General features: G+C 34.8%; 1 protein-coding gene and 1 long non-coding RNA gene across 2 annotated transcripts; one reads left to right on the forward strand and one right to left on the reverse strand.

The window, feature by feature from the left end:
* Positions 1 to 1,587: 1,587 nt before the first annotated feature.
* On the forward strand, positions 1,588 to 9,271 carry LOC145623812 (uncharacterized). Its single transcript, XR_014110253.1, has 4 exons — positions 1,588 to 1,818; positions 3,746 to 3,820; positions 4,648 to 4,728; positions 9,125 to 9,271. It is a non-coding gene; the product is annotated as an uncharacterized LOC145623812 (long non-coding RNA).
* LOC145623811 (DNA glycosylase/AP lyase ROS1-like) lies at positions 4,995 to 17,250 on the reverse strand. Its single transcript, XM_081676680.1, has 20 exons — positions 17,113 to 17,250; positions 15,628 to 16,579; positions 13,279 to 14,994; positions 12,753 to 13,178; positions 12,055 to 12,145; positions 10,366 to 11,710; positions 10,187 to 10,266; positions 9,912 to 9,996; positions 9,737 to 9,828; positions 9,588 to 9,656; positions 9,441 to 9,477; positions 9,279 to 9,361; positions 8,181 to 8,666; positions 7,777 to 7,813; positions 7,642 to 7,699; positions 7,377 to 7,516; positions 7,228 to 7,293; positions 7,030 to 7,144; positions 6,918 to 6,956; positions 4,995 to 5,372 (listed from the first exon to the last, which is right to left on the reverse strand). Exons 2-20 carry the CDS (start codon positions 16,373 to 16,375, stop codon positions 5,251 to 5,253), a joined length of 5,835 nt encoding a protein of 1,944 aa, XP_081532806.1. The 5' UTR covers positions 16,376 to 16,579; positions 17,113 to 17,250; the 3' UTR covers positions 4,995 to 5,250.
* Between the last annotated feature and the right edge of the window lie 1,086 nt (positions 17,251 to 18,336).

Here is an 18,336-nt window from a genome sequence, read left to right on the forward strand (position 1 = left end):
GTGTTGCCTTAATTAATTTTAAACATCAACTAGTTTCAAGCCAACAAGTGCTGCTTTAAATTAGCGAAAATTGTTTCTTTAACTTTTAAAATGTTGCCTAAAGTTGTTGAATAAGTTTTGGCATAAAGTAAAAAGTGCTACCGAAGAAAAGCGCTGCCATAATTATTTACAGCAACAGTTTACAATAATTGTGTGCCTAATGCATGAAAGTTGTTGCCAAAGAGTTTTAGCAACGGCACCTATTGGTAACGATTTATAATCTGTTGCTATAGGCATATGGCAACATTAATAGGACATATGGTAACAAATTATTGTCGTTGCCATAAGTCTTTTTTCTAGTAGTGTAACCTCTTTTATTGTTTCACCAAGCCCTTTAGCAGCTAGGTGTATTTCAGCATCTAACACCCATGATAAATAATTCTTTCCGGTAATATCAAGGGCCACAAATTCGAGCTTGGCAAGGTTCGACATTTTTCACTATACAAAATAATATTAAAAGATAAGTATATATAAATAGTATCCAAAATATGTACTAAACGTTATAATCATGCATAAATAAACCTGATACAAGTCATGCATAAATAAGAACGAAATAGAAGATGAGAACGTTAGCATGGAGAAAAATAAGAATGGAACCTTAAATTATATATCATGCTCAGTATTCGTTATATATGTTGATATTCCAATAAATAAGCATCAAAAGTAGATAAATGTTAAATTATAATTGTTATGGGCTGCGATCATACTTACATGAAAATAATAATATGGGATTCTAGATAAATGTTTGGTAATCCTACTCAGTTGACTACAATGGTGCTGATAACGTGTTAAATATGGAAGAGAAAATAAAGAGAGATGAGGGAAGATTGTTACGTTGTATTTCATATTCCATCTAGTACGGGATATATATAATGTACATTACCTAAGGTTCCATCAATGGATAAGACCAAATACCCAACTCTAGAATATTCTAGATTGTACATGCGATAATAGACATCCATATTTAGATATTATCATAACATAAACCATTTAATTAATAATTATCACAAATTCATAAGAATTCAAATAATTAAACAAAAACTCAAAAAGATCAACACAATCATGCAAATTACAATTATAAATGAAATATTTGAGGAGAGAGGGAAATAAGTACTTGAGGAGAGAGAAATTATTGGAGAAAGCAATTCATTGTGACTTGTAAGGAATCATCATTCAGACATTCAATAGCTTGATTAATTAATTTAGCACTAAAAAAGGAAATAAGAAACAAAATATAGATTTGAAAAGTATTAAAATTATGGAGCAATGGATAATTTGGATCAACAAGTATTGAAGGAGGAAGATAAATTTTGGGTATATTTTACTAGAAAATACTCTGTAATTGTATTTAGAGGGTGGTGCAGCCAGCTTAGCTGTACAAAATGTACAGCTAAGAATATACGAAGAAAATATCACTTAAAAAATGAAGATAATAAATTATGAACCCAAAAATAAAACCCGATTAAATTTTAACTCGATAAAAATATAAAATTATCGAAAAAGATGTTGTCCAACATGCCCTAAAACTTTCAGTCATCAATACTCAAATAAAGAGACAAAACTCACCTCAAATTACCGTCTTCTCCGCATCCAAAATTCACAAATCCATGGCGGGCTTTAAAAAGTTGGAGGGAACTTGAAAATAAAAAAAGAGCGGCAAAACTCATTAAAACCTCAAAATCGCTCTTTTCTTCCCTCCACTTCTCTTTCTCTCTCCTCCGCTCATCACTCTAATGGCGGCGTCTTCGTCTTCTTTCCTTTCTACCAGAACACGAGCAGGTATGTGCGTATGTCGATTTTCGATTTCCAAAACTTCGATTTTCGTTTTAGATTGATTCCTCCATTAATTTCATAATCGCACTTTTAACAAATTGAAGTTGTTTGATTCTTCTCGAAAATATTACAGTTTGATGCTTGGATTATTTAAGTTTTATTTTTGTTAACTTTGGAGGTTTATATTGAATCTGAAGCAATTTAATTGATCTGTTTAACTTGATTTTCGAATTTTCTAGAAATATTGTTGGAAAGACGGTGAAGTTCACTATTTTTGAAGGTTCATCTAGAATCTAATGCAACTAATTGATCTGGTCAATTTGATTTTGTTTGTTTGCTTTATTTATTTTATTTAAAATTCTAGGTTAATTACTTTTATTGTGTGGGAAAGACGGCGATTAAAATCTGTATTCTAATGATCTGGTGGACTTGAATCTCAAACATTATAGATTTGTGCTTAAGCTTGCTTTATAATTCGTCAAAAAGGCGGCGACTAAATCTGTTAGAACTTAGAAGTTAACCATTGTTGAAGGTTCAAATAAAATCCGAAGCGATTAAATAATCTCTTCAACTTGAATTCGAAGTTTTCTAGGGTTTTTATGAAGCCAGCGGCAGCAACTGAAGTAACTGAACCAGTTGAGCAAAAGGGATAAACTCCAAAAAAAAAAAAAAAAAAAAAAAAAAAAAAAAAAAAGCCTTTAATTAATTTATTTAAACTAGCTTTTGGACCCGTTCTACGCACGGGTTATGCTTAAGTTATAAATTTATTTGAAACTTTACAAATTATCTTGTCACCAAAAAAAAAAAACCTTTACAAATTATTTGAATGAATTTATTTTATCGTCTTTTGACATATTGTAATATTTTATGAATTAGTGGTAATAGACTAATAGTTGTAGAAAAAATGGCTTAAAATCGTAAAATCATATCTCTATCGCATGATATATTAATCAACAATTTGTATAAAAAACTACTTTGTAAATACCAAACACTTATTATAATTTTATAATTTTTACATCAAGTGTGAAGGCATGATATTCTTCTTTAGTCTTTACCAATATATGTCTCTTATATTGCGTTTAATATCTTCAAAATTAAAGCCCATGACACGCAAATAATGTCATCCTATGGAATTTCCATAGTATTCTTGTCACCTCAATATTTCCCTTTTCAATCATCATCCTCATTGTTGTAGAAATTTCACATAGAATTTTGAGAGATAAACTAATTTTTTAGTTTTTGAAACTTAATGAGTGTGAAAAAATCTTTATTGAAAATTTGTATTTATATAAGAAGAGGGGGAAGATTAGGGGTCAAATTAAAGAAATGGATTATGAATGTGAATAAATTGAATTGATAGATGGAATAATGAGAAGAGAAGAAGGTTTAGGAAATTTTATTTGTTATTGAATTAAAATAAAGATTACAAAATATAAAAGTTATTGAGAAATAAAGGGGGAGATGAAGAGAGAATTTCTTTGAAAAATAAGGAAGGAGAATGAATAAAGAAAGGTGAGAAAGAATGATGACATGTGTCAATTTTGGTTTGTGTTTTTAAATACTAAGTATAAATAAATTTACCTTGTGGTGGAGATGGTGGGTTGCAATTTGCTAGTGAAGTGTATAAGCGGTTACACATATGAGTAATAGGAGTAATTGATACTATTCAATGCTAAACCTAGACTTTAAATGTGCCTTGGAAAGTATCAAGGCTGTACTGTTGTTTTTAGTAAGACTAAGCTAATTGTTTGTTCGATTCTATGCTTTTTTTGTTGCTTGTGTGTTGCTACAAATGTTTAGAATCTTTGCTCGCGAAGACACTTGGTTCCTGTGTAGCAACTCGATCTTACATGATTAAAACTCAGGCTATGTTGTATTGCGTTGTTTAGGTAGTGAGAACTCACTGAACTACTACCCTTTTATTTTCTTGCAGATTCGGGGCTTGTTGAATGATGAATCTTCTCGGAATGTGAGGCAAATTTTGAACCAATTTAGAAGCCAGTCAAAGGTAGAATGCATTTTCTTTATTTACTTTCTCAATAATATATCTAATGGAAACATAAACCCATATGGTTATTATAGAGCCTTTGATTATGGTTCCAAGTATCATGTTTACAACAGAAAGCAAAAGCATTGACTTTTTGTAAAAACATCCTACACACATTAGTGTACCTAGAATAAGGCTTATCTCCTTTCAAAAACAGAAAAAGAACAAGGTTTATCTTGGTTTATAAACCAGGCTTATCTTGGACAGATGTTTCGATCTTCTGTCAATGTTAAACCTGTCATGTTCTTGTCCAAGTGTGTAACATGACTATATTGTGAACATTTCTACAGTGAATTTGTTTTCAATTGTGATGTGTGAAATATGCTTTCTACTGTCTTCCACGGTTTGCCTCAAACTTTTTTTTTTACTAACCGTGTTCATTGCTTATTTATTACCGTTATTAGTTGGTTTTTAACTAAGATTTTCAGCAAATTTGAAACTTTAACCTCAAAGTTAGACCATGGCATACAATTTAGTTTGCATGCGAGAAAATCATATGTCCCATATTTTGTGTCCCATTGGTGTTCCACTAAATATGATTGGTTCTTAAAATATTTATTTGCCTTTTAAAATTTGAGAAGTGAGACCTTGTAATTATTACAACCAATAATATTAAGTGGAACACAAATGGAACATAAAAAATGGGACAGAGGATTTAAACCCATCCGTGTACCACTGCATCTTGATTTACTGTGTAGTGACAATTGCGTTGAGCTTATGATTTTGTTGGATGCGTTGAAGTTTTAACTGTGCTAGATGATATTAACTCCAAGTCCTCCCTGTTGCAGGCTTGCAGCTTGTCAGATATTCATCCTTTCAGAAGATAGGGAAATCACTTCAACCTAACATACAAACTTCGGGATTTGCTGGTAAGATACTTTCTCACTCAGATTTAACAATTTTGTGTTTCACCTACGTGTAACATTATAAGCCATAGGCCATGAAAATGATTTTTTTTTTTTTTGACACAAAAAAATGAAATGTTTTTTCAAGAGCTTTGTTGCTTTCATCTGATATCTATAACTGATGTACAATTTGACATAATTTATCTGCTAAATTTTTTTACCAACTTGTTATTCTATACACTATTTAACTATGTCTTGACAACACTGCATAACATTGTCGGATGCTGAAGTTTCACTGAGAACATCTTTCTTATCTCAATGTGTCTGTCATGAAGTACTGTATTCACATATGTTGATCTCAATTCTGTGCTATATTCTCCTGCTGCAGAAAACTTGCTCAATTCGAGCATGAATTTAAATTGCCTACAATCTATGTAAATGATGTACAAGGTCATTATCTTGATACATTTCCTAATTCCATATGATGCTATTCCCTCTATAACCTCACTGTCATTTCTGTGACATCAATTGTCAGTACATGGTCACCTACTCATCATATGTCTTACCTTTTGCCCCTCTAGTCATCCTGCTGGCTGGAAAATGCAATCTGGCCATGAGTGGACGAGGTGCCCTTTGTTTTTTATCAAATCCCCTCACACAAACAAATCCTGCATTGACATTAAAATTAAGCATGGACATATAGTTTTGATATACTGGTTGGTGTGCGTAGAGTTTTACACACTTAAATCATATTTATGCATTTTCCCCCTAGAATTCAAATTACTTTCATTATTTTTAATTTACCAAACACTATCAAAATTTGCAATAAGCTATTTTCTATCACTTTTTACTACAAAGTATTTTGTTACTTATTACTATTTTACAAAAAAAGGTTATATGAAATATGAAAATATAGCTGAATCAGGAAAACTATAAAATTTTAGTATGATGCAAAATGAGGTTCACAGGGCTAATAATCTGTTTGAAAACCATTATGATAACTGGATTTGTGCAAGAATCCAAGTTTTGCAATCCATGTCAACAATTTAAACAGCTTCTACTATTAGAGATTATTCATGATGGAAAGTACCAACAAGGTATATCCAGTTTATGCATTACTGATTTTTATTAAATCTAACACAAGGTCAGGCTCATATGCAATCGAAAAAAATGAGTTTAGGCATGTTGTCGTCACTAAGATCCTTAGTGGGGGGCTGGGAACTGGAATAGAGAGAAAGAAGAAAAAAGTTTTAACAGTGACAGTGTCAAATAGGGTATTTAACTGCTTCATAAACTGAACCCTGAATCTAGTCTTCCTGGCTCCTGATACGTGGATGCATTACAGAGGCAGACTTGGGTCCTTTAATCTCACCCCTTGGTTCCCACAGACTGCCTCATTCTATGCAGGGGTGGGCAGATTATTTGGTGTCTAAAAAAATAACAGGTTTTCAAAACCTTTCATTCCCTCCCCACCATATTAATGATGTTGACATGGCACAAAGAAGGTAGTATTGAAGTTTGAACGTGATAGCATTTTCTTTCTAATAAAGGTAGTTGCAAATTGTTGAGGATGATGGTTGGAGGATGCTCTTGTCAACAATAATTAAGAGATGAGCTTAGAACTAACATTATTCCCATGCCTCTTTTTAACTGCCTAACACAAATTAATGATTGGGCAAGCAAAGGACTGTTTTTAGAAAGGAAGTTGTAAGGTGTTAGTGCATATAAAGGAAGACAGATAGAAGCTTAGAAAGTAGCTGACCAAGTGAAGAAGAAAAAATTCTCAGTGCTCTTTAGTAAATTAAGGGGCGGGATGGACAAAGGAACATTGTCTCTTGTGTACTCAGTGTCGGCTGCTCATCTTTAAGAGATTTATACTTGAGAAGATTGTGCATTGCTCTTACTCGTATAGAGGCAGCCAAGTAGGGGAATACACATCTGTTAGAAGGTGTAGTAGGAGGTGAAGGCCGCTAACGTTGTTACTTTTTCCAAACTTCTTAAAGAGTCAAACTAAATTTTAATATACTTTGAACTATAGTTGTGTGGTTTCCTTTTTTATCCTTGTTGTAAGAGATGAGCGGTGATTATATTTATGTCAAAAATATATTTCTCTTCATTTATATTTCTAGCTGTGTGGTGAAATGGAAAGAACTACAGGAGAGGGAAATATATGTGATTATATTGCTCAAGGATTCATTGCCATAGTTGCATACCTCTCCAGAAGCAATGTTGAATGTCTTCAGTGGTCAGACCTGGGCGAAAAGTTTAGAAATTAGAATGAAGAATACCCACACATGCGAATTCAAACAATTTTTCTTTCAGTACCTCTAAATATGGTTGGAATTGATGTTCCAAAATAAACAGTACGTCTTGGAAGGTTCCATAACCAAGTCCTGGGGACTGGAATTGGATTAAGACTGGATTCATGGTCAGCAAATACCTGCATACGATTAATAAGCTAAGTATGGGAGAATGAGCAGCAAAAGATTTAATGTTCTGATGAACCCAATTGACTGAACATACCTCATTCACTTGGAAATATGTTCCATTCAGTGGGAAGCTGCCTCTCATTGCAGTTCTGCATGGTATCTGAATAATGGATTGTGGCAAGATTTAGTACTCTACATGACATGTATGACAAATGAAGGTATACAAAATATCTGATCTCTTACCAGAAGTGTACCCCGTACAGTCTTGGAGTTTGCTTCCCGCTGACTGCTGCAATAAGAACATGTCTCCTCATTGCACAATATGCTGGGATCTTCAGAATGACATTTTCTTTCAGGAGGTTCAATAGAGCTTGCAGTCTCACCTATTTTGGGCATCAATTAGTATGTCACAAGTAAGTTATTGAGATGAAAACTGGAACAGGACTAGCCCCCTTGACTATCCTCAGTAGAATCACCGTGATAATATATGTACACTAATTGTACTTACCTGGAGTCCATATTGCAAGTAGGTATGAACATGGATCGTCGGGCTCTCTTTTGTCCAACTGCAATTGTGCGCTATCATGAGAAAGTAACCAAGGTAAAAAGTGTACATAGATAATGCAATTTATAATTAGCTTACCCCTTTCAAGAGAGGATGTGCGTCGGGAAGTTCATAGCTGCAAATGTCATTCAGAAGACAGTTAGTGGAACTAAATCTATTACATAGAAAACAGTCATATATTTCTTGAGAAGGGACTTGACTTTAAATGAAATTTTCTTGAATCACATACTGTCAGTTGAAAGCAGAGTGTAGCTAGAAGTTTGCATGAAAAATAGCTGTTTGGTTTTCGTTTAATTCTTAAACATATACACCAGCTAAAACAGGTGTGAAAACTATAATTTTCATACTATATCCAACTTGCCTTAATTATTGACCTAGATTAGGAAATTTTGTTTTTATGTTACAGTAAAATTCAAATATTCATTGATTTAAAAGGAGAAAGCACTACAGCAATACTCTGCAGGGTAGAGTTGTTAACTTACACATGATGCTCTGTTCTCAGTCGGCTAATATTCTTGAGCTTTGGTGTTGGAATTGAAGCAGCTTCAGGTGTTAACGCCACCAAAGCATTTGAATTTCCATCCATGTAATTTTGTAGAGTTCGAGAGAATTCTTTCATATTGAGCTTAATTGTAGGTATTTCATCAGGATCTTCGTAGTCTTCAATATCACATAATGTCTGTTCCTGCTCTGGTTCTGGTTCTGGTGATGCTGGTACTTCAACTATCGGTTCACAGTTCCTAATTTCAGATTGCCTCTCTAGTTGATTGATTGTCTGTGGCGAGGGTAGTGCCAGTGGGGAAGATGAAACTGCACTTGGATGAGCACCATTATTGCTGTTGCTTTGTGAATAAGAGGGGGGCAAAGGCAAAAAATTGGTGCTAGCTTGTGGATTTGGATGTGCTGAACTGCCCCCACTTGAAGGCATAATGCTTCTTTCTTCTGGCCCTGGAAGGGCAAATCTAGCACTGCAGCCAACAATAAATATTTACCCAATTATAAAAGTTTGGTTACAACAAGGTAGTTAGTAGCATTACGTATAATTTGGAAACTTGTTTGGCAATACTAATTTGCAGTGCAAGCAAATAGTTTTTCTATAATCCATCCAGTTCTATTGAACTGTTTCACGATCCGGTACCTTGGAAATTTGAGTTTATACCCTAGGCATGAAAATCACTTCTTTTTTTTCTTTTCTTTTTTTTATAACATATTTTTTTTTATTAATATTTTTTTAATATATATATATAAAAGGTGCCGTATGAGATTTGAGTCTGTAGTTGTATACTTTTCACCCTCTAGTGTGTGTGTTTTGTCCTAGGATAATGCTTGTATATGTTTCACCCTAGCTTAAAGCTTGTGTAATTATTTTTATAACGACTATAAAATATCTCTAACTTCATTCTCATTTCTTTTATGGTGTTGGTAGGGTTTGCAGATAAAAGTGTCTAGTGGCAATCTGCTCTGTTCCAAGTTCATAAAGAGGTTTTCCAAGGAAGCTGACAGCTGTTACAACCATCCGCTTGATGCCTATTGTTCAATACCTTGTAAGGTAAATTGATTAGATCAGATGGAATACTAACCTTGCAAATGCACTGGCAAAATGTCTGCACTCTCCTCTCAAGGGACAGGCATTGCAATTAGGCTGCCTTTTGGTGCAAAATACCTGCGTGTATTACAATATAATCCTGTTATGATCTATTAATGAAAACAAACGCTAAGAAGCTTTTTCGATGTCAATGTACCTTTCCAAAAGTGATCAAGTGATAGTGCAATTCATACCTGAATCACATATAATGACATTTACCAATGGTTAAATTTTATTCATTAAATTAATGAATGCAATAATCAAATTAAAAAGAAAAATAACATCAATATAATATTGTTCTTACAAAGTCTTTTGGTCAAGCTTGCAAAGCCGTGGCCACAAGTACTTTTGAATGGACTCTAAGATAGGGTACCTGATGCAGCAAATGGTGTTAAAACATCTTTTGAAAGGAGTCATTAACACTGCAGTAAACATTGACTTTGTACTACTTACATTTCTAAAAGATGCAATTGAAGCGACTCCGGTAGGGGTTGAAGCGGAACCCATCCTAGCCGTACAGCTATTCGTCCAACGTTGGTGTCAACCTAAATAAATATAGCCCCCAGTCAGTATGAAATAATTCTTTCTAAAAAAAAATTATTTTTGAATGAAATTGATGTAGACTTACGGGGAAAGCAAGATGGTGCAGTGTCAAAAGTCGCACACATTCTACACTCTTCAATCCCAACCCTCTAAAGCTCAATAGGTATTCTCTGAATCATTAACAAGAAATTGGGCATTATGCGGTTAGTGGTAGTTTATGTCATGACTGTTTAAGTAGAATGTAAATTTACAATAGTGTATGGAATTCATGTATTAGCATTAATTGTTACATAATTAAGCACAAAGCATAAAATTAGCTGTTATTATGTAGGCATTTCATTATTTGATTCATTCTCTTACTTTGCTTTGTCTGGGGGAATATCTCTCAGCCATTCCATGTCAGTACTGCCATGATCCTTGACCAGCCTGTCCAATAGAGCCTGTACAATTATTTGGGATTAGCAATGATGCAAACAATTTATGGGATTGAACTTAGACAAAACTTGTACAAGCCAAATATTTGATTAATAAGATGTCACCTTTATCCGTTCTGCAAGCATGTTGTTCATGCCCCTCTCCTTAATGGTTTCAGCAATTTCATTCACATCAGCATGTCTTACTGCTTCCCAGTCTAGAGAGTCCCTTGTGTTTGCTGGTCTTTCTTTTTTTATACCATTAGGCTCTGCTTGTTTTCGCAAACTGTCCCAGTCAAATGCATCAGCCTTTACCTTTCCTGCCTTTCCTTTACCAGGTTTGCTAGAATTTGCATTTGTTATCTCTGACAATCCACCTGCTGCATATGTCTGTACTGAGATTTTTTCAACTAATTTTTTATCAGTGTTCGCCCTTTTCAATTCTGCAGTACTTTCAGTAACATCAGCATTTACTTGATTTTTCAAGTTTGCTCCTTTCCAATTTGAACTTGTTTGAACATTTGCAGATGAAGCATTATCTGATGGTTCCTTTGCCAACTGATTTTGTGACTGCATAACCATATTATCACCCTCAAGAACATAAAATGAGCGTATATTTTCTGGAAAAGATCTTGGAATGCTATCTGAAATTTTCTCTTGTGCAAGTTGTTGCACTGTTGATTCTGTAGTCAGATTGCTTTGTTCTGTTGGTGAGTTGTTCTCATCTTTTCTTGATGTATCGGGAGATCTGCTATCTACATCTGGTAATTGAAAATTCAGATTCAACTGGTCGTTTGAGCAGATTCCTTGTGCTTCTGGAGAACTTTTTGTTACATGATTGATGCACTCTAGTGGATCTTGTTGGGTTTGACTGTAAGATTCATTAAGGAAGGGACTCTCTGCCATCTTTAGTAAACTCAGAAATGGGGTGGAACAATCAAAATAATTGGATTGGGAGCTAGTTATTAGAGGCTGTGTATTTATATAGTTCTCTGAAAAGATGCTCATGGTTCCAGCAGTCTGCAGATTTGGAGAGTTGATGGAGTTCTGGGATGACACTACTGAGTGTTGTGATGAAGTTGCATCATCTTTTGCTCTATCATCTCCTAAGGCACTTGCTGTCTCTGTCTCTGTAGTCTGGCTATTAGCATTATCGACTATTGAGTTATTGGGGGTTTTTTCACTGCTTTCACTGGAGTAGTCCTTCGGGCTGACTGAACCAGGAGCTCTTCCAGTCAATTCTTTGCTATTGACAACTTCCTTCTCTTCACTATGGTCAATTTCATGGATAATCCTAGTATTCAAAATTTTCTGATCTACTGTCTTCTCGTTCCAAGTAATGCTTTCCTCTGGTTCAATTATACAAACATCTGGCTCAACAACCAAAGCAGTTGTTGACTCCTCTGAAAGGGTGCTTTCACTTCCTTCTGACTTGAGGGGAAAATGAGCGGCCATTGCCATGAAAGCAGAACTGCAATCAAACAAGATTTAAGATACTTCTCATTCAGGGCATGATTAAAGTAGAATTAAGAATTCAAGGGATGACAACTAAATTAAATAGGGAAGATGAGTGGAAGTGGTGTTTGACAAGGGAGGAGGAAGAGATAGAGGGAAGATGGGTAATAACTCCCCCTCCTCAGAGTAATAATTATTCCCCCAAAAGGGTATTAATTTCTGGATCCCTCTTTAATCAATCACAATTTCCACCCATTTACCTGCTCTGTTATTTGTCTATTTAACCTTTTTATTCTTTACCCCTACCCAAGAATGTTCTTAGTGGAATATAATGATCTCTCTATTTCAGCATGGTCTTACCTAGAGAGATGGTCTGATACATTCTGAGTAAGAAAGACTCCAATAACAGAGTCCAGAACAGATCCTTTCCAAGGAGTGAAGCGTCTATCTCCTGTATAAAGCAAACATGTTGTTAGTGACCAACTTCATTACTCTTGGCTGAAGGTAAATTCTGGTATACTATAATTTCAGCTTTTATGTAAGTTTCTAAGCTTTGAAACCCGTGTTATGAATTCAATCATTATTGATGATGATGCATGTCTAAATTGAAAATTGATTAACGGATAATGCTTAATCTCTACTCACACTGAACGAAATGTATTCATAGGCTCAAAGCTGATGGAGTTGCAACACATAATTATTAGCATATAAATGTGTTTACATCTTTTTGCTAAATAATTAATACCTTATATCAACTTTTGAGTCGGTAATATATGTTTATTCTTTATTCTGCAAAGTTGCATTGTCTGGTAAAAAAGTTAGCATCAGGGTTTAAATTGTATTAGACTTTGGACTCGGAGATGTTTAAAGTTCTAAATTTCAATTGAAAGGCTTTAGTATTAGTTTGGGATTTACAATCGTGCAAGCCAGCCCTTTAGGAATGTACTTGAGCTTCTCTCTTTGTGATTCGTATTTTCTTTTCTTTAGAAAGAATCATATTGGTATCTATTATAATGAAACATAAAGAATAGATAGATAAAAAGGATTTTAAGTCATACCTTGAACAAGACGCATGCGGGCTATGAATGAGTCCACACGCCCATGGAAAACACTTCGTTCATTTTCCCACCATTTTGCTTTATCCTCATCAGTTCCATCAACACCTTTATTGTCAATGTTTTCGAGAAGAAGTCTCCACACTTTAGTGGTCTCATCATCAAGGTCAACTTTAGCTCGTTGACGCCTCTTCCTAACAGGATCAAAGGGACCATCAAATGGCACCATAGTCCCATCTCTCCCATAAACAACTAGTGCATTTCTCGCATTTTTGGCCTGCTTCTTTGCCCGGTATGGGACCAGTGCATTCCGTTCTAGAAGTGGAGTGCTGTAACCTTCTCTGTTGATATCCAGCAGCTTCATTCCTTCAGTTATTTCTTCAATGGAGCTGGAGCTGGTTCTTGCCCATGGTAGTGCAGGAATAGAACCTGCAGCAAGTGGAAAAATGAGTTATATTCCATCTATTAAAAAATAAAGAGTTATATTCCATTTTGGAGGATGCAGAACACCCCATTATCTAATATTTACCTGTTGCTTTTCTGGCAGACTGATTAGCATTATACAAGACGAGGTCCCATTGCTTGTTGGATTTCCTAGATGTCCTCTTTGATCTTGGGTTTGATGTGCTTGCAGCTTCTAGGGCCTCAGTGTAACCATGTTCTGAAGCATCAATTTTCTTTTTGCGAGGACCTTTGGGTCCTGGTTTGGGAGGTAAGACAGATGAAAGTCCCATCAGTGGGGCCAAATCACGAACACGAGTATTACCTTTTGATCTCTTTTTCTTCAACCTTCCCATGTCAGCCCAAGTATTCAATAGCTGCATCCTGTTCTCAACACTTCCCATAAGTAACCCGGCATGATTATGAGACATTGCATTTACTCTATAAGAAGCAGGGTTGCAGTAGTACTTTGATGCAGTGGAATCAACTCTTGGATGATTATGAGTGCCGGCTTCTTGGTTGATATCTCCAGATGGAGCAGCAGTACATGGCATGCTTGATATGTGTGTCCTTTGTACCTTCTCAGTTCTCTTTTTCTTGCAAATTTCGGGAAAGAGAAAGGTGTGAAGTTCTCCAATTATAGCATTTCCAGAAATTGTGCGGTTTTGCTGCCATAAGGCACAGTGAGTGGCAGCATCCACACTTCCAGTGGCAACATCTGTCATGCAGGGATTTCTCCTCTTTGATCCTCTTGTATTTTTCTGTTCGTTGGAACTTGCACAAGGGCTTGAATTGGGACTTTGTGCCAGACGAGCATCATTTCTGGATGAAACCTCAGCGTTGTTCCCTGACAAATTGTGACGAGCCTCATCTTTCCCCCCTGAGAGGATAATAAGGTCAGGCTGTGCACTATTTTGGTAGTCTTTTGTGGGAAGTGAGAAGTGATTTTTGAGTTCCTGAGTGTGGGTATAGTTAAGGTCATAACCATTGCACACCCTTGATGTTTCCACCATCAATTCTTCTCCCTGTCTAAGAGTATCTGCATTGTCACCCTTGTTTGGCTGGGGCTCAGAGTACAAATATTCATTTGACATATGAGGAAAGTTACTTTCTGCTGCTTGTCCATTCAAGTCAAAGTTTAAGGATTTTCTGCAGGACTTGGTGACAAGTCCGGATGGTTTTGAATCTCCTTCGGTTTCTCCTGTAGGTGTTAACTCTCCTGCTTCAGTTGCTCCTGCTGGTGTTTGCTCTCCTGCTTTAGCTTCTCTTTCTAGAGGAGTTGCTGAAGGTGTGTTCACCTTGTTCTTCCGCACATACTTTCTTTTAACTTGTGCATTCTCCTTGGGATCAGTGGGCTTGGGAGTTTTGGGTTTCGGAGTCTGTCTAGGCTTCTTTTCGCTTACAACCTTCGGTGTGTACTTTCTTCGCCGAGTTTTCTTCATTGGCGTCTTGTTCAGGTCAATAACTTGGTCGCCTCCCTTGTCAGGGTTGTGATTCTCTTCTGTCATGGAGACTTTACCAGGTGATGATTCTTCTGTATTGGGAACAGCGACTTCTTCATGAACAGTCTGAAGGTTGATCATCGCAGCAGCAGCAACTTGTTCAACTTGCTCCGGCAACCGGTTCTGCTCATTTGGTCTTTGAAAAGTGCCAAAAGGTGAGTTCCCTGGAGCCACATTATTGTCAATTCTCCACCGAGAATCTGGAGTTGCAGGAGCAAAATTGGAATAATTTCCATTTGCCTGCTTTGTGATTTGAGAAGAGTTGGCATCATAAACACTCTGGTACTGCTGAGGAGAAGCACCTACAACACACCATTGCTTAGTATCAGCTTGTGGAAATGTTAAGAACAGTAATATCCAACAAAAGGGTATTTAGAATATAAAAGTAGAGATTATATATGCAAGCATAGAATCCATTCACCGTATTCCCTTTTTCTTTTTTCGAAAAATATACTACGTATACAATATATTTTTAATTTGTCAATTTGCCAATTCAGATGGCCAAATACTACAGAAAAACCATTATCTACCTCCCGGTCAACAAGCCTTAGTCCCAAAATGATTTGGAGTCGGCCCATCTCATACATCAAAAAAATAGTTAATTTTCTAAAACAAAGGATTAGTGCAATCCCACTTTAACAACACTAATTTTTTAATGTCTAATTTATATGTGGGTAGATCTAGCAATCTCCAAACCCCCCAGCCTACTAAATTAGCCTTTTTTTATAAAAAAAATAATAATTTTTTTCCCGTTTATATTTATCACAAAACACAAACTTCATCACTGTTTTTTCCCAAGTTTTCCACCACTTTATAGAGGTCTGCATGTGTGGTAAGGATGTTGTAAGATACAGAGCAAAATGGTAAAAAGAATAACCTCATTTCACATAACAATTTAACAATCAAAGCTTTTGTAAAAACAAAAGAAAACTTACAATTTTGCATTTCTCCTCCAAAAATCGGGTTGTACACTGGGTTGCCATATAAGTTGGTATTATTTCCTGCAGGAGGCTGATTATAATCCCAACCTTGTTGATAAACTGCTGCATTTCCCATTCCCAGTCCCAGGCCAGAAGCATCATTCCTGGCTAACAGACTTGTATATGACATATTCTCAAACTGATCCATAGCTGCGGCGGCAGCAGCCGAGGAGCCGCTGTCTCCGACTCCATTTTGTCTCCATTGCATTGATGATTCCCAAGAACTAAAGTAAGGGTAACTACTGTTATTACTACTCTGAGCGGCCGCCATGGCCGCGGCCGCTACTGTCGGGTTTGTAGAAGGATAAGCCACCTTTGTTCTCCTACCTTGGCTATTCCAAGTAGGCAGATAATCCTCTAAACCCCTTCTCTGCATTTCTCCTACATTATTATTACTCTGTAAATTATTGACTAATCTACCACTACCATCATCCCAAAGGTGGTGTTGTTGGTGATGGTTATTGCTACTGCTATTGGGGATACTGCTACTACCATTATTGATTTCTTGAGAAGAAATCGAATAAGATAAAAGAGTTTGAGCATGATTATTTTGTTGAGAAAATCTTGACAAATAATTCTCAACTTCACCATTTTCATAGATCGGTCCAAGATGAGGCTTCAATGGGGTTAATGGAATCCATGACCCTTCTATACCAAAATCTGTTACAGTTGGAATTGATTTTCCTTTGTAATTTTCCATCATTCAACTCTTTGGGAAATTCACCCAAATTCTAAAAAAAAAAAAAAAAAAAAACACTTATTTTTATTTTTTATAAAAATAAATAAATAAATAAAATTGTGTTTGTTAGATGGGTTGTTGGAGAGAATTGACCAAAATTATTTCTTCCCCAAAACTATGCTCTCCTGCAAAATCTCCTTCAGGTTGAACCCATTTTTCCTTTATAACCTGCAAATTCGGGGAAATTTGTTTAGACAAGAAAGTAATTAAATCAATAAATTTGGAATAAAAAATACCCTGAATTTGTTCACAGAAATGGTAAAAAAAAAACACCCAGAAATCTTTTTAATTAATTAATTTACAGCTGAAACATTTTAATTAGCCCAGATTCACAGAATCATAAAATTTTGGGCTAATTAAGTAGCAGATCTTTCAGATCAGAGCATTCCAACCCAGCTGAAGAACGATATAAATTTTTTTAACTTATTAAAAATTAATTAAAAATCAAAGAAACAAATTTTATTCTGTTTTTATTGCTGCAAAAATCAGTAAAAATCCCCCCTCCAAAAAAAAAAAAAAAAAAAACAAAAAAACTGATCATTCTTCAGCTGATATAACTGTGATTTACAGTTCAGTCTGCAAATTTCCACAACACCCAAAAAAATGAACATTAAAAATTTCAGAAAAAAAAAAAAACAATCATCAGAAAAAAAAATAGTATTAAAATTGATAAACAAGATGAAATCAGGGTGACTGGTTACCGGAAAAGTGGGTCAATGCCGGAGATCTGCCACCCTTTGAGCGGTCGAGAAAGATAAAATGGAGTGAAACAACAGTTTGTGCATTCAGAGAAGAGAGAGAAAAAGAAGAAAAAAGAGAAAAAAATATGTGAGAAAAAGAAGAAAGAATGGGTTGGGTGTGGTGGTTTTTCTTTATTTATTTTATTTCATGTAATTATATTATGTAAATAAAATGGTAATGTAGGAAATTGTTTGTTGTTTGTATTTGTAGGGTAGAACTTTTCTCTCTTTTTTCCCACCTCACTCTGAAACTGATAATAACACCTTTTCCCGGTAAACCAATAATATAATTTTCCATGTGCTACTACTTCTCCATCCCCTTCATATCATATTAGCACGTGATATTTGATTTTGATGGTCAAAACATACTCTGTATCAACTTTATTTATTACGGGCGATTTTAATATCCTTCATTTCCATTTTTGTTTGATTATTTCATGTTATGCGAGATTTATTATTATCTTTCTATTATTATTACATATACATGAGGGTATCAATTTATTTATTGTAGATAAATTATTAATTGTTCCATTGATGGTTTGGAAATCAATTAAAATATTTTTTTTATTGTTTTTTTTAGCATGTGCGTATGTGAAAAATAAGGGATATTATTCAGCATAATACATGTGATACTACTGTTATCAATTAAGAGATATCTTTTATTCTTTTTATATTTGACCTATTTCATTTATTATGATTGTCAATGCATAAATTTAACCATTAATATATTTTATAATTAAAAAATTAAATAAATAAATGAATATTATGATAGCATTTATTAAGTTGATCTTTAATAAAATCTCATAATTATGTTTTCTCTTACCTATAAATCACAAGTGATTATCAAACAATGATGTGTAAATAGTGTAAAAAATCAAATTGAATCAGGGAAATATAATTATATGCTACTCAGAGCAATAAAATATATTGTCAAAGTTTAATAATAAAAAAGTAGAAGTGTCATATATCTACACATACACATTAGATAAGACTTTTTATATTTGCATATAGGACCCACATTACTAAAAGTGATTTCTTACCTGCTTTTGTATACATTTCAAGTATCTTCTTTGCAGGGCATTTCTATAAAGATTTACTTCAACTCCCTATAATGCTAAAAAATAATAGTCAATCATTACATTTAAAATATAATGTAATGTGGGGCTAATAAAGTCAAATAAGACA

The sequence above is a fragment of the Chenopodium album genome, chromosome 3, assembly GCF_948465745.1.
Source record: "Chenopodium album chromosome 3, dcCheAlbu1.1, whole genome shotgun sequence".
NCBI classification, from domain to species: Eukaryota; Viridiplantae; Streptophyta; class Magnoliopsida; order Caryophyllales; family Amaranthaceae; genus Chenopodium; species Chenopodium album.

Bases quoted from the DNA above. Each gene is read 5' to 3' on its own strand.
- LOC145623811 (XM_081676680.1), bottom strand. From the start codon at position 16,375: ATGATGGAAAATTACAAAGGAAAATCAATTCCAACTGTAACAGATTTT. The intron at 9,829-9,911 runs GTAAGTCTACAT...ATATTTATTTAG, and splicing joins TGCACCATCTTGCTTTCCCC to GTTGACACCAACGTTGGACG. The intron at 7,294-7,376 runs GTAAGAGATCAG...TCCATTATTCAG, and splicing joins CTGTACGGGGTACACTTCTG to ATACCATGCAGAACTGCAAT.